This window comes from Vanessa tameamea, chromosome 17 (assembly GCF_037043105.1).
Source record: "Vanessa tameamea isolate UH-Manoa-2023 chromosome 17, ilVanTame1 primary haplotype, whole genome shotgun sequence".
NCBI lineage: Eukaryota > Metazoa > Arthropoda > Insecta > Lepidoptera > Nymphalidae > Vanessa > Vanessa tameamea.
This window is the reverse complement of record NC_087325.1, coordinates 8,694,193-8,717,824: the sequence shown is the minus strand read 5'-3', so window position 1 is coordinate 8,717,824 and position 23,632 is coordinate 8,694,193. Positions and strand designations below refer to the sequence as shown.

At 32.9% G+C, this 23,632-nt stretch overlaps 4 protein-coding genes across 4 annotated transcripts in view; 3 read left to right on the top strand and 1 right to left on the bottom strand.

The window, feature by feature from the left end:
* Positions 1–3: 3 nt before the first annotated feature.
* LOC113400444 (protein PFC0760c-like) lies at positions 4–4,352 on the bottom strand. Its single transcript, XM_064217579.1, has 7 exons — positions 4,257–4,352; positions 4,031–4,154; positions 3,822–3,937; positions 3,551–3,653; positions 2,712–2,872; positions 2,195–2,355; positions 4–1,789 (listed from the first exon to the last, which is right to left on the bottom strand). The coding sequence occupies exons 1-7, from the start codon at positions 4,338–4,340 to the stop codon at positions 4–6; spliced, it is 2,535 nt and encodes an 844-aa protein (XP_064073649.1). The 5' UTR covers positions 4,341–4,352.
* A 1,108-nt stretch (positions 4,353–5,460) lies between these two features.
* Positions 5,461–7,693, top strand: LOC113400255 (glyceraldehyde-3-phosphate dehydrogenase 2). Its single transcript, XM_026639761.2, has 2 exons — positions 5,461–5,600; positions 6,398–7,693. Exon 2 carries the CDS (start codon positions 6,403–6,405, stop codon positions 7,399–7,401), a length of 999 nt encoding a protein of 332 aa, XP_026495546.1. The 5' UTR covers positions 5,461–5,600; positions 6,398–6,402; the 3' UTR covers positions 7,402–7,693.
* A 993-nt stretch (positions 7,694–8,686) lies between these two features.
* LOC113400301 (ralBP1-associated Eps domain-containing protein 1) lies at positions 8,687–15,615 on the top strand. Its single transcript, XM_026639825.2, has 5 exons — positions 8,687–9,045; positions 9,125–9,529; positions 10,527–10,683; positions 12,318–12,474; positions 12,722–15,615. Exons 1-5 carry the CDS (start codon positions 8,896–8,898, stop codon positions 13,980–13,982), a joined length of 2,130 nt encoding a protein of 709 aa, XP_026495610.1. The 5' UTR covers positions 8,687–8,895; the 3' UTR covers positions 13,983–15,615.
* Positions 15,616–16,180: 565 nt separating this feature from the next.
* Positions 16,181–23,632, top strand: part of LOC113400469 (frizzled-4) — a 33,132-nt gene continuing 25,680 nt past the window's right edge. Inside the window, exon 1 of the mRNA XM_026640035.2 lies at positions 16,181–17,376. Coding sequence (XP_026495820.1) covers positions 16,466–17,376 — 911 coding nt within the window. The 5' untranslated portion in view covers positions 16,181–16,465. The remainder of the gene's footprint in view (positions 17,377–23,632) is intronic.

The window sequence follows — 23,632 nt, the reverse complement described above, 5'->3', positions numbered from 1 at the left end:
ATTTTATTTTGAGTGCCCAAACACATTATTATAAAATTCATCCAATTTTAATCTCTCGCATAAATCTTTTAGAGACCAATTCCTTCTTCTGAAATTTGGATTATTAGTATCTAATACTGAAAATAGTTTGTCTGATAGTTCATCAGATATCTCAATTATTTTGCAGATTTTGTCCAATCGCGCCAAATCTTCCAAAGACGCTGTCAAGTCCGTTACTTTAAGAACTTGTGACTTTCTCTCTTTGATTTGAAATGAATTCTCAGAATCTGATCCACTCACACTGTCTAATTTGTCATAAATGTCTGAAATATTTCCTAATCTATCAGTATTGCTTACGTTGGTGCTATTTATAGCTGGTAAACTCGTTAATTCATTTCCGTTTAAAATTGTTTCTGAAGACAATGACTGCACAATACCTGCTAGAATTTTCTTTTGTAAATGCTTTTTCATGTTTAATATTTTATGATTTTCAGTCTGAATGTCTATATTATCATTTCTGTGTTCATTCATCTCATTCAAAGTGCTTTCATGTAAATTCAAAGCTTCATCAAGTTCAATACCTTTTGAGTTATTATTATCATGTATTTCATCACTCTGATTGTCATTATTGTCTGTTGTGCTTAAAATTTTTATGTTTGATAAAGGTATTTCAGTATGTTCGATATTAGTTATATCTTCAAGTATCTGAATATTTTTATATTCTGCTTCATTGTCTCCAGTTACTAGTTTATCAAACTCATTGTATGTTACATCAGAGTTCTTATCAATGATCTCATTCTCTAGGATATGGTTTTTGTTCAACTTATTTTCTACTTCTGATAGCTTATTTACATTGTCATTTTCCAACTTGGATTCAATTATCTCGAAATCATATTTACTCAAAGATTCACTAGAATTGCAGTGATCTTTTTTGGGCGTGTTAGTCTCTGGCATATGTGTATAAAATTTGTTGTCACAAGGCACATAGTCACCGCTCATGGGACTACTTTTGAAAGTCCTATTACAATTGATATTCTCAGTGGTTTGTTCTATTGCATCCTCTGAAAAATTTACTTCATATTTTTGACGTATCGACCAATTCAAAATGTCATTAGTTTTATGCGTCATTTTAGCAAATTCTGCCTTATCCTTATCAGGTTCGTTCTCATTAGTAATACGTGGTACTTCATCAGGCGGCGTTGTTCTTACACAACTGTGGCAAAAATTATTGTATTGTATATTTTCTCTTAGCTTTGGCTGTCTGTCTTTGATATCATCATTCCATATCTCAAAAATCTCGTTTTTGTGTTCATCTTCAGTCATACCCGAGTGGATGCATTCGTAAATTCGACAAGCTTGTGTAGTTTTGAACTGTTTTTTTCTAAAATTATTATCTTGGGACATACTTAATAGTAAATTGGATTTATTTTGTAATTTATATGAAGGCATGATAAATATTTGTTCATCCAGAAACGGTATATTAGGTTCTATAAATAATCTGTTTGACATAAACTGATTATTTCTTATATTAAACAGATGTTCACAATTAAAACATTTTTCTGAACACATTATGGTATCTACAACACGGCAAGCGTAAGAATATTCATTTTCATACCAACAAATTAGCTTAAAGAAGTTCGGTGTTAATTGTAAACTTGAATTTTTATCAAGAATGCAAGAATTTTTATCGCCTAAGAAGTCAGAGGATACTACTTCCTCGCTCGAAGTATTCATTATATTTTTCATAGTTGATTGACTTTCGTTTTCTATACACTTGATTATATCTTCAATTGTTGTGCTGTTATTTAATCTGTGAATAAAACATTAAGAACCAGCATAGATTAAACCATTATTCATACGGATTAAGGATATTTGACTTAGGTCGGTGGATATCATTAAACTGGGACTAATTGTAGCAAATAAGAGAGCAATGTAATTACACATAAGGCAAAGGCACAAGGAATATCTTAATCTCTAAGTTGGGTGGTGCATTAACAATATAAGTTGATATTATAAGTAGTTCAGTTCCAATGTCTCGGGAGCGGTGGTGACCACATACTATCGGGTCGGGTACATCATTTGCACGTCTGCCTACCTATTTCAAATATATAAACAAAAGTATACATTATAATGCATTTTGTTCTCTAGGTTTGAAGTCTGGTCATAATTTTAAGTTAAATACAAAGAACACAACTGCAGCAATGAAACTACTTACCTTATTGTAACATCAAGTACAGAAACATTAACAATGGGCACTCTAAACGCTAATCCGGTCATTTTATTTTTGACTTGTGGTATAATTCTACCAAGAGCTTTACAAGCGCCGGTCGCAGCTGGAATAATGTTCTGAAGAATGCTTCTATGATCACGCCAATGCTATGTAACAAATCTATACTTAATCAATATACATTATTTTATATGTAATTTATATAAATTAAAATGAATGTTTACTATGCGTTCTTAAACCATTCATCCGATTGTGATAAAATTAAATTGTTGAGGTTTCTGGCCACATAGAAACAATAATTTATCTGTATATGTTTGTCCTTTAATATAAACCTTCTACCCAAACCCATATTCTACCCGTGCAAAGCCAGGATGGGTAGCTAGTTATGTGACAGGGACTTTCGAGACTCTTTCGTGAAATCGACTTTTAAAAAGTGTTCTATTAATATATTTGATGGAATTATTGTGTATCAGTTTAATTGCTACACATTTTGTTTTAAAATTACCTTTCCTCTTAAACAAAGACCATCTAATGGCTTTAGAGACGGGGTCATTGCGTGTATGCTCGTGATAAAACCCTCGGCTATACCGTAATTGTCCTCTAACACCTTTACCAATGGCGCCAAACAGTACAACGTGCTAGATGCACAAGATATCACTTTTTGTTCTGGAAGTTTCAATTCTTACATATATCTTATTTTATTTACAAATAAATATCATCTAAATTAAAGTATTTGCCTAACTACTGTGGAAATGTATTTAATGTTAGAAAAAATCTAATGATTACAACAAACAATGTTGCTTGCTTTAAACCAAGTTACTTATTTTTATAATAAAGTCTTAAAGTTCTAGTTACATAATAACAAAGAATGGTTCTATTTTCCAACTAAAAAAAATAAATAATATTTTATATCTGAAGAAAAAAACATTGTGACATTACTTATGTATAGTTGTTTATGACCCTGTATCCGTTAACCCCTACCATAATCTCTATAGTAAATACACTGATAACTTGATAATTTAAAGGTCATGAACTCGTAAAAAATATTATGAGTTTTTAATTTATTAACTTGCAATAGAATATTATCTCTATGTTTATTTAAACTAGACCTATGTTAAAAACTTTAATTCTGTATGATATTAATCATTTTTAACAGTAACTATTTAAAATCACCAATACCTATATCATAGTCTGAAGAATCCTTAAGACAATCTTTTTCACAAACCTGTTTCTTCATGTATACTATATGATATTTATTACTTAAATATAAAATTTGCATTTAAATCTTTAACTAGAAGATTACTAACGAAAAAACCTCCTAAATTGATAAAGTTTAACAATCACCTGTATTAATTTGTTCTTCATTAACACCTAATATCATCATTGGAATATCAACGCTAGGAGCTGTTACTATAACTCTCTTCACACTACCACTAGCCAGGTGACCCTGTAAATTAAAGCATCTATCCAATCAGATTATATTCATTTTTAAATATAAATATATATATCGAATTTACGTTTGTAATAAGATAAATACTTCTATACAAAAATATGAGAATACATCAAAATAACTAAAGTTAGTTTATGTATCAAGACAAAATATTTAACAGAATACCGAAGCCTTTTCGCAGTTCGTGAACATTCCAGAAGCTTCAACTACATATTGGACTCCTGCGGTCTGCCACGGTATATTCGATGGTAATTTCTCATGAAACACCTTAATTTTTGTACCTATTAACGCAAACGCAACTAATAAAATATTTTTTTAACAGAACTTACAAATTTAATTTGAAATATTTTTTTATAGTTCTCAATTAAAATTACCGTCTATGGTGATTTCATTTGTTGTGAACATTAAATTATTAGAAAACCTTCCATGAGTGGAATCAAATTTCATTAGGTAGCAAATGTAGTCCGTATCGACTGCTGGATCATTTATTGCTGAGACCTGTGAAGTGTGAAATGTAAAATTGTACTTAATTAAAACGGTACCGCCAAAACACTACTTCCAGTAACAACACTACTTAGTACGTATGGGATATGGGCCTACCTCTAAATCACTGCTTTCAAAACACGTTCTAAATATAATTCTACCTATACGACCGAAACCATTAATTCCTATATGTACCACCATTTCACAGTTCGAATCAAATTCTATCATACAGGGAAATTTATAATAAACTCAATTTGGAAATACCCGCTAAAAAAAACCAATCAAAGAATATTTGTCAGTGTCACAGATAATACGAATTAAATTCAATTTCAAATAACCCGTGAGACGTTATGGAACTCATTAAAGTCAATAATTTAAAAATGTTTCTCTTACAGACAGATTTTACGGTTTGTTGAGTTTTATTTTAGTTAAATGATTGAATGGTGGGTTATTAATTTGGAAGTTATGATAAAAATAAGATACTATAGATGAATAACAGCTAAGATTTTTTTCACAAAAAGCAATGATATTATACACCAAGAAGTTTAAAATCCAGTACGCACAGAATTCATTAAATTTATTATAATAGTTGTAAATATGTATGTTAAATCAAGTAAAGCCAAATAAGATACTGATCAATATATAAAATACGCGTTCGAAGCAGACTTAAGAACTACAACATTAAGCTACATCGTTGCAGGGATATGGGATGTTAGCTACTATAAATTATAAAAACTCGCACCTCATGCTAATTCGGATAGATTTATACAGACAAATTGTAGCATACCTACTAAAATTTAGCATGTTTACAAACGTAAATTAAAAACATAGCGACACGGTACGGGTCATGTACGGGCTTCGAGGTTTCATTCAGACTCACTGGCCATCATTCAATCTGAAAGGTCATAGCCTCGAGGGCCCAGGAGTTGTCTTCTTTTTAAGAATAATTTCGGCGGCCGACCTTTCTGTGGTTACCAAATTGTCATCATCGATACTTGCGCTGAGCTTGGTATTCGGCGATAGCAGGAACTCACAAGTCTGACTGTTACCCCACCTCCTACTATCAGACGCAGACACTACTTCTGTCGAATCAGGATTATTGGAGCACACGGAATTTTTCAACAACTGGCACTTTATGGGGAAAAGGTATTTTTTTTTTGTAATAGGATCACCTGTTGGTAATTAGAAAAAGGATAAGAAATAAGAATGAGTGTGGCGACTTAAAATATCTAATATAACCTTACATTACAAGTTCTTTGTGGTTAAATATAAAAAGCTATGCTGTAAGGCATCATCTTAGACACATTAATCTTTAAAAAAATATTGTTTTGTCTATGTTATTGGCTTCTTCTAAGCTATCTCTGTCAGTTTGTCCTTCAGCTGACATTTCCATTCTCCATCTTGCGGTGGTTGAACGTGTCGTCTGACGTGTTTGTTTCAATTCCATATAAATTAATACCGGTATGTAACGTTAAATAACTTTATATTTCTATTTTTACTTTTTACTTTAATTATTATAAATATAGTTTATAGTGCTTATAATCAATTATATTTTTGTAATTACATCATGATTTCCATAGAAGTTTCCGCAATCACCTACGTGCCATGTCAAAAAATTTAAACCGATTTATTATAATAGTTCATTCCATTCAACAAGTTTATATATACATTTTAACAAACTCGTGTTACAAATAGTATTTACCTCTAATTTGTTATTATTTTTTGCGACATTCGTGTGACCTTAAATTGACCTCTACTTACCGGCATCTATAGGGCGGACTAGTTAGAGGTGGAATTTTCAAATCTACATTGGTGAAGGTCAACAATCAATTGGATATTACATTAAATTAATAAATGCCGATGCATATACTGTTAACAAGTTGTTTTCAGGTTTTTAAAAAGGTTATTATAACAAAACGAATTTTAATAATTTCCCTACATATATATAGTTGTATGATACAAACATAATGTTATAACATAGGCATAGCTTTTGCTAAAGCTTATTTAATTTTTTTTTACTATTAACAGTATGCAAATTATTCAAAAATTATCAACTTGTGTTTTTATGAATTGTGACAAGTATTAAGTAAAGTAATTTTATATTACATTTTAAATTATGGTACATTTATATCTAAGATATTATTATTTGAATTTTTGTCACCATCAACATAAGTAATTAAATTATCTTTATAATTTATACATGATAATACAATTTATTTTTAATTACAACTCTTTATATACTTGTTTTCTTGTTTCAGTCATTATGTCTAAGATTGGTATCAACGGTTTTGGCCGCATTGGTCGTCTGGTGCTCCGTGCTTCTATTGAAAAGGGAGCCCAAGTTGTGGCTATCAATGACCCTTTCATTGGCCTGGACTACATGGTCTACATGTTCAAGTATGACTCAACTCATGGTCGTTTCAAGGGAACCGTTGAAGCTGGTGATGGTCACTTGATTGTAAACGGAAACAAAATTGCAGTATTTTCTGAAAGGGACCCAAAAGCTATTCCATGGGGTAAGGCTGGAGCTGAATATGTTGTAGAATCAACAGGAGTCTTTACTACAACTGACAAGGCATCTGCTCATTTGGAAGGTGGTGCCAAAAAGGTCATTATCTCTGCTCCCAGTGCTGATGCACCTATGTTTGTTGTCGGTGTTAACTTGGAGGCTTATGATCCATCATACAAGGTTATCTCTAACGCTTCCTGCACTACCAACTGTCTGGCACCCCTTGCCAAGGTCATCCATGACAACTTTGAAATTATTGAGGGTTTGATGACAACTGTTCACGCTACTACTGCTACCCAAAAGACAGTTGATGGACCCTCTGGCAAGTTATGGCGTGATGGCCGTGGTGCCCAACAAAACATCATTCCCGCTGCAACTGGTGCTGCCAAAGCTGTTGGCAAGGTCATTCCCGCCCTCAATGGAAAACTGACTGGTATGGCTTTCCGTGTGCCCGTGCCTAATGTATCTGTGGTCGACCTTACTGTCCGTCTTGGCAAACCCGCCAGCTACGACGCGATCAAACAAAAAGTTAAGGAAGCAGCTGAAGGTCCAATGAAGGGTATTTTGGGATACACTGAAGACCAGGTTGTATCTACTGACTTTGTCGGTGACTCCCACTCATCCATCTTTGATGCTGCTGCTGGTATCTCTCTCAATGACAACTTTGTCAAACTGATCAGCTGGTATGACAATGAATATGGCTACTCTAGCCGTGTCATTGACCTCATCAAGTACATCCAGACCAAGGATTAAATTACTATATTTGATCGAAAGATATAATGTTGTAATGTCGAGATTACCGACGCTTATATTTATGTTAAGTTTTAAGTATAGATGTGTATTCTAAATTATTATACTACTTTGAGAGTAGCGATATGCTTGTAATGCAACCTGTAATTGTGTACAAGAAAAAGAAAAGAAGTTATTTTGGAAATGATAGTCATAATTCAAGAACAAAATAATTATCAGATCTATGTAAACAGTTTTATCCATTTTTAATATTATAATTAACTTTTATGTTAATAAATACAATTTAATAAAATATCGCAAATAATAGTCAACAATTGTATTTAATTTTTACCACAAACCCTTTTTGTTATTTCCAAAACTGATATTTTGATTTGCTTATGTTGTGTTGTGTTAATGCTTATATAATTAATGAAATTAAATAAGACTTAAAAAAATGTTTTGAATTAAATAATTAATTCGTTAGGTTTGTTCGAAAATAAAAGCTAGCAGCGTTGCTACAATCTGAATAATATATAAATCTTTCTTTGGCCCTTTTAATTATTCAAGCTGGGCAGCTTAAAGGTACACAATTTAATAAAATATTACTAATTATTAGATCTGCACAGATTGTTTTCTATTTTAATAAAAAGCTGTTATACAATTTTTCCTCTACTAAAATCATTACATCATTTTGTATATTATAACGATATATATGAAAGCATATAATTACGTAGATATATACTGTGTGTATGCATATAATATAATGTTCGTATCTCAAAACTTGATATCTATAGATATTATTAGATCATATCCTCTGCAATAAGGTTGGCTAGCAGTCTTGAATTTAGAGACCTGGAGGCCCTAGGCAACAAAGGTGTAGAGGCTCTTAATTATTATTTAAATTATTCAATAACAATATTTACATAAAATTATTTTTTTAACTCATTGGATTTTTTTTTGTGGGGCGCCGGGACAATTGTCCTCTAATCCAACCCTGGCTAAAAGAGATCGCTGTTTAGTGAAGTCCGCCTTTTGTTACATTTACTATAACGAAGACGTAAATATACACTGGAAAATTGGCAAACTTATTGAAAAATGTGTTGTTTTGCATATAATAAAATAATGGCAAGACTTTCTAGTTTACGAAAAATCCGGCATCGATAGATATTTATATGTAATTTTTAATTGTATGAATTTAATAAAAAAATGATGGATTGATGATAACTACGGATACATTATTATATATTGGCATGGTTGGCAGCCGTAAAGTTGAAGGTATTTTTTATCTGTTTTTATAGTACAGATTCTATACTAAATAATGGCTGCGGGCATGTCGGGCAGCTGTCAATGACATATTCGTTTGCTTCGTGTAAATTTTGTGATGTTACAATTTCAAATACGTCTTTTAATCAATGAATATGGTTTACATTAACAGATAATGGTTATTCATATTTATTGGGTGTTTTATTATAAACTGTAACAGTTTTTATTACAATATAACGGTGTATTTTTATTATAATGGAGGATCTCAATTTGACAGAAACCGAAATGAGATATTTCAGTGATTTGTTTTTATGTTGCGACGAGGAATCAAACGGGAAAATACCTATACTAAAAGCCACAGAACTTTTTAGATCTTCAAATGTACCAAATGATATATTACGACAGGTAACTTGTATTAATATTATATTTAAAAACACATTTAGCTAACAAAATGTTTGACGATTGACTTAATTACACCTTACAGATTATGGATATAAGTGTGGCACCTAATACCTGTTCTTCATTGAATCATATGAATAGGAATCAATTTTATTCCGCGTTAAAATTAATAGCCGCTTATCAATCAAATATGTCTTTAAAACCAGAACTGCTCTCCACCCCACTAGACCTTCCACTTCCGAGATTTACATGGGCCCTTAACGCAGACGCTAATGCCGATTTAATACAATTATCTAATTCTCCAAAAGAGCAGCATATATCTAAAAGGCAAAGAAGTTTTGCAGACAACCTAGGAGAATATGAACCTATAGGGTTATTGCCAAACCTGTCAGATGGTGATCTTCTACAAACATTATCTCATGACGAGCCTCTGAGCACTGATTCTGAAATGGAATCTGAAACTATGTCACAAAAATCAGGATCATGTGGGGTGAGTTAATTTTGAATAAGTAATACTCAATGTCAGTAAAAATAATATACAATATAGGTATAGTTTTTCATAAATATATAAAGTCTACTATTTCTGGCTTATAAAACAGTCAACCTAGAATAGTGTATAGAGAAAAAAAAAACTTCTATAATTTGTTAATCAAATAAATCTTATCTTTGTTTACTTTGAACATATCAGTATAACATATTTGTCGCTTTTTATATTCTCACTGTTCAAATTAAATCTACAAGTCTTAATTATTTCCTTAGTTACCTGAAAGTGTTTTTAATATTGTTGCAGTCTTATCTGTAGGTTAATTGACGGCTCATTATATTGGAATTTGATAAGGATACAATGACAAACATAAAAGTTAAATGAATATAGAGTATTCTTGCCATATGTTGGAACATACTCAGTTATTCCAACAAATTTTAAGAATATTTGTAAATAATAGTACCTTTAATATGATACTCTAACTGTACAACTTTTATTTATTTATATGAAAACCTAAGTATGTTTATTGTTCTTAAAACTTCTATTAAAATTGTAGTATGCAATACAATCTGCTTAGTTTATATTTAATTAATATTTCAATAACTTTCACACATATTCATATTTATAATGCTATTTTTACACTCAAAATTAGGTACACAATTTTCATCTAGTATTGAAACTAAGGATGCCAGAAAATAAATTTATTTTTACATTGTAAATAAGTGGATATTGATTATTTTATAGGCATATTGACCAATACATATTATTTAGATATGTGTTTATTCAATGACACAGTGTTATTGTAAATATATTAAATATGTAAGTTTTATTGATAAATTTATTTATTTTATAAATATAATAATTCGCAACTTATGATAGAGTGACACCATTTTATTTTTCTTACAATATTTGTTTTAATATTAAAGTTATTGTTGTTGTTGACTATTAATAAAGTTTTTATTAATTCAATAAAATAACAATATGAATTATTACATTGTAACAGAGAAGAGCAAAAGCTGGCTCACCCTGGAGCACTGCTAGTGAAAGTCCAACTCCAACCAATAGCGTGGCTGAGCGTGTTCATCCAATATGGGAGCACAGTGCGACCGGACGTGGTGTGTGGCCCACCAATACGGCTGAGGAACACACTAGACTTCTAGGTAAACAATGTAATATATACAACAATATAAGCTGATTTCAGGTTTTATGAAATTATTTACATAATCACTATTCACAGTACAATAATTTAGAGATAAGGTGGCCCAATTGATGTTGAAAAAGTGAGTTCAAATCTGGATGCATAATGCTGACTTTTCATGTGATTCATATTGTATGAGGTGGTGAAGGAAAATACCATAACTAAAACTAGGGATAGTACTACAATAGTAGGAGAAGCTAATTTAGATGTCAATAGGTCAGCTGTAGAACATTCACAGGTTCTTGCTATTATTACACTTACTACTTAATATAATAAATATTATATTGATTTGAGGTTACAGTACTGTTTTAGAATAATTATATTTTAATTTTATTTATTATATTTTATATTGTCCAGCTTCACAGTTAAAGAATAAATTATTATAAAATCATGTTAATATTTAAATCACCTATGAAATATCTTTATATCTATTTACTGTTGCACTTGAAATGTAATAACAATTGTTCTTCAATCCTATTGAAAATATTGTTATAAAGCATTCTTACTTATATTTTTTTCATCATTAATTTATTTTGTCAAGGAGACTTAAATAGTTATTGATTGTTTACTTAAAGTTTTTTTACATTACAATTATGCAAAAACAAATTCCAATAAAGATGATATGCTCTGTTTACTTTTGTTTGTGGTCTTATGTGAGACAATGCCATTATATAATAAAGAGATGCCAATATTTTATCAAAAATATATTAATAATAATTTAATAATGAAGTAAACTTTACAATAAAACCTTTTTGGATCGTCAATATTTAAACACTACCACTAACTTTAATCTATATATTAGCTTATTTAATATTAGTTTTCGATCGCGGCTACGCTTGCGTTTTAGTGGTTGGTTGTCAGGTCGGTCTGATAGACCGGTCTATTTAAATAACCAGAAGCGGTTATATTGTATGTATGTGTATATAATAGCACAAAGATCACATATATTTATTTTTTGATAAATGTAGTAATAGTTTAATGAGAGTTTGTGCTAATGAATATTACAACACAAATTTTGTTCTTAGTTGATTGCACACCTTGGGAATGAGATGATGGCCTCCAGGCTGTTTCAAATAATGAAAATATGTTTATTGTTATTGTACATGAAACATATACTTATATAATATAATCAGCCTGTAAATTTCCCACTGCTGGGCTAAGGCCTCCTCTCCCGTTGAGGAGAAGGTATGGAGCATATTCCACCACGCTGCTCCAATGCGGGTTGGTGGAATACACATGTGGCAGAATTTCGTTGAAATTAGACACATGCAAGTTTCCTCACGATGTTTTCCTTCACCGCCGAGCACGAGATGAATTATAAACAGCCTGGATTTGAACCCGAAATCATCGGTTAAGATGCACGCGTTCTAACCACTGGGCCGTCTCGGCTCGGAAACAAATACTTGTTAAAATTAAATAAATTTGAAAAAATCTCCCTGAGATTCTTTCGCCAGTTCATCTCAGGTCCGAGGTGTTAATTTCCGAACCGGTGGTAGATTTTATCTATCAATAAGTAAGAGTAACACTTTCATATTAAATAAAGATCTTTGACTTTAACGAAATTAATGACATAAATTCCACTTATGACAATTTCAGGTACTGAAGAGGAATCGTCGGACCGTCACTCCTCCGAGGAGGAAGGGGAAGCAGATGGCGATATTTTCGCCATCAGCGAGGCGCAGGCGCGGCACTACGCGGCGCAGTTCGCGCAGCTGCGGCCAGAGCGGGGACTGCTCTCCGGACAAACGGCTAGGTTCGACGTTTCAATATATTTTCATTACAATCCTTCTGATTGCTGATGACGGATACTTAGTGGTGTAAATGTAAACTAGGACTAGAACAATATGAAAAATAACTTTTGAATGGGCAAAGTGCTTGAAATCAATAGTAGTCTAATCAATGAGTAGCTGTGAAATAACTATAGTGCTTTTATTTGTTCTTTTAGTAGTTTAGAAGAGATTTTAATACCAATATTTTTAATAATTTCTCGTGTATTACAGATTGTTCTTCGAAAAGTCTCGCCTTTCAGTTCCAGACCTCAGAAAAATTTGGCAGTTATCTGATATTACTAAAGATGGAATGCTAACGCTGGAAGAGTTTAGCATAGCCATGCATCTGATCGTTCTGAGGCGGAACGATATCCCAGTGCCGGACGCATTACCGGCCTGCCTCGTGCCCAAAGTGGATTCACACTTTTCCCAACAAGCCGTCACCACTGACCTCGTTGATCTCGGTGCCGATATGTTCGGCTCGGGAACTTCCGCCGATTTTAATTTCGCACCGAAACCCGAAAACAACGATCCTTACGAAAGTAAACCGGTCAAAAAAATAGAGGAACGACAACCCTCTCTCACCCCGCCCAAACCTGAACCTCAAGCGAATAATAAGGAATGGACGAAGTTTGTCGACTCGCCCACTTCGAGTGTATCGAGCCCCGGTCCCAAACCCGTCAATTTCGATTTTCATAAATCCGCTTTAGAGAGGGATCCTAAAATTTTCCACCCCGTCGCACTCCGGGTGACGCCCGACGCCAACACCCTCCCCCACGAGGGAGACCTGCGCTCGAGCACGTCGCCCCGGCGGGACGACTTCGCCCACGCCTTCGAACTGGCGAGCCCGAAGCGGCTCAACTCGCAACCGCCTCTCGAGCAGCCGCCGAATGGAAATCCTGAGATTAAATCGATTCAACGACCGCAACCAAAAAAGCCGGTCAAAAATGCGGGCGTCTTACCGCCACCGCCGACTCGGGAATCGTCCGTGCACCCGGAGGAGGGGCCACAGTCCCTTCAGTACGCGCCCAAGAAGGACCCCCCGCCTCCCCCGCCGCCGCGCCCGCTGCGTAATCACACCCGATCCAGCTCGCTGGACCTGAACCGGTTCAAGGGAGCTCCCGCCCCGCCGCCGCAGCCTCCGCCGCGGATGTCGCCCTCGGCGACGTCCCCTCCGTCCCGACGTCTCGTCAATCAACGGAGCGAGGGAGAGCCCGCGTTTCCGCCCGACGCGTTCGCGCCGCGCGAGTACGAGGGAGAGGGCTTCGGCTACAACCGGGAGGACGCGCCGAAGATGCACGGCGCGTTCGAGGTGTACCGCAAGCCGTCGCGCGAGTCGTCGTGCGAGGCGGACCCGGACGTGAAGGCGCTGCAGGAGCAGAACGCGGTGCTGCACCGCGTGTGCCGCGCGCTGGTGGCCGAGCTGGCCGACGTGCAGCGCGAGCGGGAGGCGCTGCGCGTGCGCCTCGACGCGCACTCCACTCCCGTCTAGTCACCGAGAGCCCCGAGCCCCATTCCGCAATATTCCATTTGTATATTTGTTTTACTCGTTTCTCTTGTTTTATATACCTGTGTAATCTCATAAGAAAATCGAAATTCGGTTTTTTATTTATTCATTCTAGTGTATGTAATTTGTTTTCATCATTTTTACTTGAAAACGGCTTAAACGTCTTCGGTCCTAAGTGCTAATGAAAGATAATTTAGATATAACGTTACAAATGTTAAATGTTTAAGGGATCCTCAAGAATGTGCGTTACACTTAACCATCAATTTAGTTGTAAATTAAACTATTTAGATTATTAAGATTTATTCACATTTTCTTTAAGAAAATTAAAAAAAAAAGCGCATTGCTTATGAATATGAGATGCAAATAAAAAACGATGCTAAATTATTTTGAAGAGGCTATAGTATTTTGTAATGATTTTAATGTATTAATTGTCGTAATTATTTCAATTAAATCAACTTCATGAAAAGAATTCGCATATTTTTAGTAGAATCTGTTTATGTGGATATATGGACTGGACCGACTGTTAGATATTTTATATATTCCTTCAATTTTAATGTTTATAATAAAATTTAGTGAATTGGTTCAACAAAATAACTACCTCAAAATTTTTACATGGATATAGATCTTTTTAGCTTTGCAGAATATTTCTTAATAGTAATATTATTGAGAAAATTTGTTCACGAATGAAATCTGAACATGAAACTCATTTTTGTTTAAAGATTTAATTAAAATCGGAATATTTCGAATAACTTTTCTACTCCTAACCTGGCTCAATCCTACTTACCAATAGCACAATTACCAAAATGGAATAAATTATTTCTAGGAAAACACAAACATACAAAGTTATGGCATTTATGTATTTATATATTTTAAAAAAAATCTGCTTCCGCAAACATATTTTATTGTAAGTAGTAGTTATTTTTATATACTAAAAAAATGGCGCTAGTATTGCTTAAATTGCATTCCTAATGTTATTATTTTTACGCTTTATTGTAAAAAATAATTTAAAAAAACAATGAAATAAAAAATCTTAACTAAAATATGTGAATGTTGTATAATATTATCGTTAGAATTAGCTTCTGTAAATGTAAAAGATGGAAAGACTTAAGATTTTGAGATGCGGTTTACATGGGATTTGTATGTAGATAGATAATGATTGTCTTTATTGCCATTAAAATGTCTCATATATATAAATATATATATATAAAAAGAAAAGTAAGATTTTCGTCTGGCAACTATTTTTTGCTGATAACTTCAGCGTTAAGCTAGGTGATGTTAAAATATAAAAGAATAAATATTACATTATTAGTTTAGTGAAACAAAGTGTGAAACAACTTGTACGATATAAGATTATTGTAAAAGTATTTATCGTTTATTTTAGTCATAATTTAAGAACATCATTCTTTATTGAAACTATTAATCGAAGCCATGTAAATATTATTTTTATCCCATTGCGTATTTTGGTACCTATTGACTGTAAGCTTTATAACCTCACAAATCTCTATTTCGGTCCAATTTTTGTAAAACTAACAATATTCACCATTATATTTACCTATTTATGTTAAAATATGCATATTATTGTAGTAAACTATGTACAATAAAATAATTTCAAAATTAATTTATTTCTAATTTTTAAATATACTATACAAGATCACTAAAGATATATTAACTCTATATCAGTTAAATTCGAACGCAATGTAATCTGTTAACTATCAATATCTAAAAATCGATATATTGATAAAATATATCAATAGCAATGATAAGCTCTATCCACATACATCATAATATTTAAAGGATGTATATAATGCATTTTTAAAAATAATTATATTGAACGTTTTATTTTTTTGTGTTAAAGTACGGTTAAAAATGATATCCCATTTTTTTTTAAATAACTTACTTGTATTAAAATTATAAATATATTATTTATATTATATTAATAGCAATTTAAAAGAAAAGAAAAAGTATTATCTTTAGTCAGGTATTATTTCATAATTTTCCTGACAATTTGAAATTTTAAATTATTTTTATTAAATTATAAAGTAAATATAGAAACTACGTTCCTTTATTAACTTTTTTTATCAAGTCCGATGTAAGAACATAGTACGATGACTTACAGTATGTGCGTGTCTTTATGTTTTGATAACAACTAACGAGCCGGCCTCGAGGATGAGGACAGTTGTTCATTTAACAAGATACACTATGCTTAGGACGCCGACCGCGCCACGAGTCACGACTCCTCAAATTTCCCTCCCTTTCCTTTTGATACTATCGCGCATACCTGCCGACCTTTTTGTTTGTAGTTTGTAGAAGGGAGCTCTCCCCGCGGAGTGGCGACTGACCTGACCGCAACACAAGTCATAACGTCGAGAGACGCGTTTCGGTGTGTACGTACGTTCAATCGTAGTCGTCGCGCGCGAAAATATTTACGATACAATGAAATTTGTAATGTGACAGTTTCAAATTAAAAAATGAAGTGCTTAATATCGTTATTTTTATCTATTGCTCTCGTTTTCGAAACAGCCGCAGAGGCTTCTGTGAGGACATGTGAACCTATTAAAGTGGCTATGTGTAAGAACATTGGATACAACCAAACTGGAATGCCGAACTTAGCTCGACACACGCTTCAGGCAGATGCTGATGTGACACTTCAAACTTTTAGTCCACTCGTTCAATATGGATGTTCGTCGCAGCTACATCTATTTTTGTGTGCGGTATATGTTCCTATGTGTACCGATAAGGTTGCGTTACCTATCGGGCCCTGTAGAGGTTTATGTGAGAGTGTTTACGCAAGATGTTATCCAGTCCTTCGAGGCTTCGGTTTTCCGTGGCCAGCGGAACTAGACTGTTCTCTTTTCCCAGCGGAGAATAATCATGAGCATATGTGCATGGAAGGTGAAGGCGAACGTGCACCACCATTAGGAACTATCCCGCTTGATGCAACAAACGCAGTCGGTAGAGGTGGTTGCCGAAGACTCGTGAAACCGAATAGTTGGGTTTGGGTGAGAGGATCTGGTCGCTGTGCGCAATTCTGTGATGCGGAAGTTCTATGGGAAACGGGAGAGAGAAAAGCAGCAGAAGTGTGGCTTGCAACGTGGGCTGCGTTAAGTTTCGCATGTACTCTAGCGGCTATAGGAGCACAGTTGGCTTGTGGAGATCGTGGTGGAGCAGGAGAAAGAGCTCTGGTTCTGGTGGCGCTCTGTAGATGTGCGGCGGCTGCTGGGTGGGGCGTTCGCGCTGCAGCGGGACGCACGGCAGCCGGTTGCGCCAAAGATTCCACATCACCAACACGGATGCTACTGGCGCATGACGGATTGGCCAATCCTAATTGTGCGGTCGTCTTCTTGCTGCTGTATTACTTTGGCTTAGCAGCCTCTGTATGGTAAGTTTTTTGAAAAAATATTACTTTAAACTTCTTGCGATCTAAACTATATTGACACAGTGGCGCACGGTTAATTAAGATCCCCGTGTAATTAAGATTCTGGTTGCTTATTCCATGCATATGAGTTCATAACATCCCTTTACTAAAAACCAAAGTACAGTTTACCAAATTTACGGATGCTTATGGTCACTGGTCGCTCGTGGCGTTCGTAGCGTGAGGTTATATCCGTATTATTTTCCTAATATATATGTATAGTTTATCTAATGCAACAAAAGTTTTAAAACCGTTTTGAAATTATCAAGTAAAATACAAACTTTTTATATCTATAATATTAGTATAGATGAGGCAAAAACTAACAATATAGGTATATAATATTAGGTGAAATTTTAGGTAAAATCCAATGCTTTGTTACAATTTTTAACAAAATGTCAAATAAACTATGTTGTATTGTATTGCTATCTTTTGAAATGAAGACAATTTGCAAAAGGAGCATTGAGAACAAAGCATTTAAATTAAAAACTGTTGCAAAAAATTGCAAAGTTAACAATAGTATACCTGAGCGTAACTACAATAGTCTTTACACCGTCAGATCTCCAGTACCTGCTACATTGAAATCCCGTCAATAAATCTTAAGTTTTGTCACCAATCAATTATATTTTGTCATTTCACTTTAAGATTACACGATACACCCACCATGCGTTTTTGCTTATGCGCTGCGATACCAGAAGTAACCATCTACTGTATAAAGATATATTTAATCCATGGTTTTGTAACGGAAGTTGACTAAACTGAACGCCTTATTTAAATATGAATAGTAAAGCTCGAATTCTTTAAAATGCCACTGGACCTGCTTACCTTTTGTTTTCACATTAATGAGTTACGCTCTGTAAAAATGTAAAGCAAATGGGCTTATTGTGCAGTTACGCTGAGTCAACTATTATTATTTTAAACATGGAAATTTTTAACGTTCAGAACCGGCATTTTCTTTGATCTTTCTTTCCACTATATGTCATATAGAAACTATAATGGGTACCTAAACAATTTAACGTTCTTTTTAGTGTTATAACACGTCCTCAGTTAAATCTTTAATTTAAGAGAACAGGTTCTTTAACTATTAACATAAATCATATGAGTTCTTTGAAAAACTGTTTCTGAATATTTTTGTGGAAAAGACGGGCCATAAAAAACGAAGGAATTGAGAAATAAAATAAACGAGGTTCAATAAATCACTTCACAGGCAACTAGTCAAAAGCGGAGAGACAACACAGCGTGGAATGCAATTGCGTCCCCGAAATAATTTTAGAACATCTTAAATGTTCATTGAAAGTGTCGATTTGTATTGTTCGCGTAAAGCTTTGTTCTTCTTGTTGGAACATTATACTTCAATGATTTTTTTTATAATTTTATTGATACTAGCTAAAAAAAGTAGCATTATTAAAAACTTTTTAAGCTGTTTCACTTAAGCTCTAAATTTAGTAAAACATAATTTTAAAAGCTCATTAATTACATGTACCTATTTTATAAAGTTTTTATGGTTCTTTATAGTTACAGGGACTTCATTAAATAAATGATGCTTTACATGAAGTATTTATTTTGATAGCTCCCATATAAAAAAACATAGATAAATAAATTACAATTATCTTAGTTCGACGAGTTCAAAGTTCTGCCGGTCTGCCTCAATCTACGGTCTTGAGACGTGATTTGTTTTTGAATTATTTAAATAAAATTTAACCGTATTACGAAGATGATACATTTTCTAAATGTTATTATTTAATTCGTTGATTTTATTTGATGGTAAATCATATTTTTAATGATATTTTGTATCTAAACTGATTTTTTTGTTGGCAACTGGCATCTGGCATGCATTCCATTTCTTTTACCCGCAAAGGAAGCGAGCTAAATGAGACATTTTCTGAAATCATAACACGACGACCAAATTAAAACCAGTTTTATTAATATCTTATTCTTCATGATCTCATGATGTTACGATCATAAAGATTGCTCTATAAGAATAATAACGGAAGAGCATATTTATGTATGTAATAGAAGTACCTGCATAATATCTTCAGTATGTATTTAATTTAAAGAACTAAAAATATAAAATGTTTGGACTTCCTTAAATTTATTTTTATTTTTAAGTAGGTTTTCTATTTATAAAATACTCTATTGTATTTTGTAACCATACGAAGACAAAAGCGACATGATATCGAATTGGCGGGATATAATTGGTCGAGAGCTTGAATAGATATCATAGATTTGCAAATATGAAAACAAAATTGGAGTTTGAACGTCGACGAAACTGTTATCGGAATTTTGGATGTGAAATTAAAGTAGATAATATAATAGGAATAGTGTTGTATTATAAATAAAGATATATTAGTCAAGAACTCTTAGAAGTGCACAATTAAGCTGAGCTTTTAGCAAATCGCAAGACATACGTACTTCTAAGATTTGTTTATCTTTTCTACTTCGATTAGAATAGACTATACTAAAAATATTTATATAATCTTCTTACATTATACCTACTGAATACACAAAATATATTATCGGTTTATAAATAGTAGTATGTATGAATACTAACGAAGTAATCTCTTATATATAAGGATAATTATTTATTTATACTATGTTCTTAAATTTTATAATACTAATAAAGGTTTATATTTAAACGTATTTTAATCATCCATTATTTCAAACGACACCTAATTAATATCGTCACCGCGAGCTCGCCGTGAAAACTTGTTATTCCCGCTTTATGGCGGACGTAATTAATTTCTGAGAAAGCCTCTATTTTTGTTATATAGAACCAACTCGTTATGATAACTATACGTAAATTTATGTTTAGCGATGTTTCTATCGCAGCATATCTGATGGGCCCCCTGACAGATATTAATGCTCGCTGTTGATAGTTTTAACGCGCTTGTATATCTATTATTCTTATTTATATGTGTTTGAATGAATCATTTTTTCTTACTCTGACAGTCTCGTTCGCTAAATTCTTCCCAATACAAGTTTAAACGATTACAAAATAAAAATAAACAAGCTTAATATTTTTTAAAAGGAACGTGAAATATATTTAAGTGCATCTGTCAAGTCCAACGCGAAAGGCTTGGCGTCAGGGGAGCATTTCGTGTTACGCATACTCATTAATATTATTAAAAATATCATCAATCACTTTACCAATTTATTCGAAGGATCATCAATTTATTCTGTAATTATACCATAATTACGATTTCGTACATTATAAAATATATAACAGAGTAAGATATAAAGATAAATGTCGCATTTTCATATTACTTAAAACGTTGATAAGCAATTTGTTATTACTGAACATCGATTTGTCGCGATATCCTTGGTCGAAGCTTGAATAATCTATTCGAATATTGAATATATATTCATTATGGATTAGTGAAAAATTGGCGTTTTAAATGTCGACAAAGCTGTTATCGGGTCTTTGGAAATAAAATTTAAGTGGATATATTCTATTATAATTAAAAAATATCTATTAATCAAAAGCTACTGCTTTAGTAATACATATAGCTGACCTATTAGCAAATGGCATGTAATACGTAAGTCTAAGGTTTGTTTATCTTTATTCCTATTTCGATTGGAATACGCTTTACCTACTTAGTGATTAAATTAATGAGGACATAGTTTTAATCGCCTATAATATATCTTTTATTTATACGGCATATCGTATTTACAATTAAAAATACATTCGATTAAATTGCTAATTAGTAATGATTAGGTACTTTCATAATTTAGTACTTATAAATATGTACTTTAATTTTAATAATAGATTAAAATGTTAATTTTATGGAAGGGGAATGGTTCATTTACATGCGATATTATTAGCGAAAATTGTTGTTATAAAAGAGCTTAATCTGCTTCACTGCCATAAAAATAGACACCACAGATAGATTTCTTGTTTATAACAGCAAGTTAATATTCTTGTAATGACATATCAGAAATAGTTAGCTGGTACCCGATATTGTGGTCGGTGCGTAATGAGAAATATCAAATTGGTTTTGTATCCATGCGCGCGCATGCTCTTTTCTTTTGAACGTGGTGCGATGATCTGTAATGCTACGTGCACACATATTAAAAAAAATAACGGATATGTTTATGATACATTAAAACAATGTTATTTTAAAAGTTTTATTTAAATATTGCAAATTAATTTTTGTAGTTTTAAGATAGCGTAAGATTATATCTACGTCACATGCATAGCTTAAATTGGATCTTAAATGTATTCCTCTACAATTCAATAAGTAAGTATGCCCTTTAATTATGGTTAGCGATAATATCATTTTATGTAGTTAATGTTTATATTTATACGTGTTTATACTTTATTTATACTTTTAGTTAACAATTACTTTAGATGTATTCTTACCTTAACGGTACAAAGCATAATCGCATCAGTTTAGAGAATTAAAATCTGTGCAATTGTATTATCATGCTATTCGTAAATAACAGTAATTTTATTTTCATTTAGAAGGAATACCGTAGCTGCGGTTCCTACAATAAAATTATTTGTTACGTTACATCTGGCTCTTCTGAAATATTACATTAGATACGGTGTTTTAAACGTGTTTTTATATTTAAACATGATAAGAGTTTTACGTTCGTGTAATGATTTAAAAGCCTGGTGTGGATAGAGAAGATTAAACAATAAATTTTATTTCTGGAAATGTAAATTGGATCAAACTTTGTTCAATATTGGATTAAACTTATTAATTTAATAAAAGGAATAGCCAAAATATTAAAATAAATTTTAATTTGTTTTTTAAAATGCAATAATTATATCGATATTTGAAATAATTATTTTTACAACTTCATATGCATGAAAGTTAGTCTTGGTGTAGTTCATAATTTCTTGTTTATTTTAAATTTTCTTGTGGCAGCTGATGTAATCTTAACACGAACTCTCCGCCCTGCACCGAGCGGTATGCTCGTTAGTAGGGTTGTGTCTAGTGTCGGACTAAAGAATTATCGATAAAATGTTGACTTATTTAGCTTATAAATTAAATTTATGAAGGTTAAAAAACTATTCTCGAGTAAAATATGTGGGAGCGTTAATATTGCTAAACAATTAAGATAATTCTCTGTTATTTTCTTTCCAGCTCAATTGATTACAAGGGCTAATGTTTTTTTTTCTAGATAATATGTTCATAGTAGGTACCTACCTAAATAATATTAGTATAATATTACATTTTGTAGGAAAATAACTACAACGGAAGTATTTTTTTAGTCAACAACAACTTGGTGGTAGGCCATTGTTTTTCCACTCACTCATCATTTATTCTACCGCTAAGCAGCAATATTTAGTAAAGTTGTGTTCTGGTTTGAAGGGTGAGTGAGCCAGTGCAATTACAGGCACAAGACATAACAACTTGGTTCACAAAGTTGGAGGCGCACTGGCGATGTAAGGAATGATTGGAATTTCTTAGCGTGCCAATGTCTCGGCAGTGGTAACAATTCTATCAGATGGCTCATATGTCTGCAATGTTACAAAAAAAAAAGTAAATAAATGTAATCGACAATATTTCTTATACCTTATCTATCAGCACTACAAGTAAGATTCGATCCCACAGCGCCCGCGCCGTAATTGGGATGCTAATCAGATGCTGAACTGTTCTCTTCTCTTTTACATTTACGATTATTGGATGTTTTATCTCTTTCACGCAAGGACTGCATCGAAGGCGGAGGGTCTTCAATCATCCGGCAATAAGCACTGACGTCGTTCCCTGAGGCTCGCTCCAACGTAATCACTGTAGTTTGCACTGGCAGAATAATTTTCATTCGTAACAACCAAACGATACTTCGAACGAGGCCGCCTTGTTTTAAAAGTAACAATTTACAGATTAATTATGTTTTATTATTTGATGATTATTGTGGGTATAATATTGATTTTATTGTTTACCCAAGTATCTAGATTTATAAGCGCGATTAGATACTTCACTCATTAATAACTTCAAACCGAACTAAAAACGATTAATTCATTTAAATTACCGAATATTTTGGCGAAGCCTTAAGTAGATCCATCCATTTGTCCAATAGGTTGATTGAGCTAATGGTATCAATTTAAAAAAAAATATGATTTTGAAGTCTGTTTAAAATACTTTCGGGCGGAGTTTGTTTAATTGAATAAAAACTAATAAAACATATATTAAAGTTTTCTTAAACATCATTATAGCGATTTCGTATTATTACACATATAATAGGAGTGAGTTTATTAATTATTCTCGGTCTAGTCTTA

Coding starts and splice junctions, on each gene's coding strand:
- LOC113400444 (XM_064217579.1), bottom strand. CDS start 4,340: ATGGTGGTACATATAGGAATTAATGGTTTCGGTCGTATAGGTAGAATT. Junction 2,873..3,550: donor TGAAGAACAAATTAATACAG/GTGATTGTTAAA, acceptor TGAAACTTCCAG/AACAAAAAGTGATATCTTGT. Junction 2,356..2,711: donor GTCTTTGTTTAAGAGGAAAG/GTAATTTTAAAA, acceptor TTTGTTACATAG/CATTGGCGTGATCATAGAAG.
- LOC113400255 (XM_026639761.2), top strand. CDS start 6,403: ATGTCTAAGATTGGTATCAACGGTTTTGGCCGCATTGGTCGTCTGGTG.
- LOC113400301 (XM_026639825.2), top strand. CDS start 8,896: ATGGAGGATCTCAATTTGACAGAAACCGAAATGAGATATTTCAGTGAT. Junction 9,046..9,124: donor CAAATGATATATTACGACAG/GTAACTTGTATT, acceptor TACACCTTACAG/ATTATGGATATAAGTGTGGC. Junction 12,475..12,721: donor CTCTCCGGACAAACGGCTAG/GTTCGACGTTTC, acceptor CGTGTATTACAG/ATTGTTCTTCGAAAAGTCTC.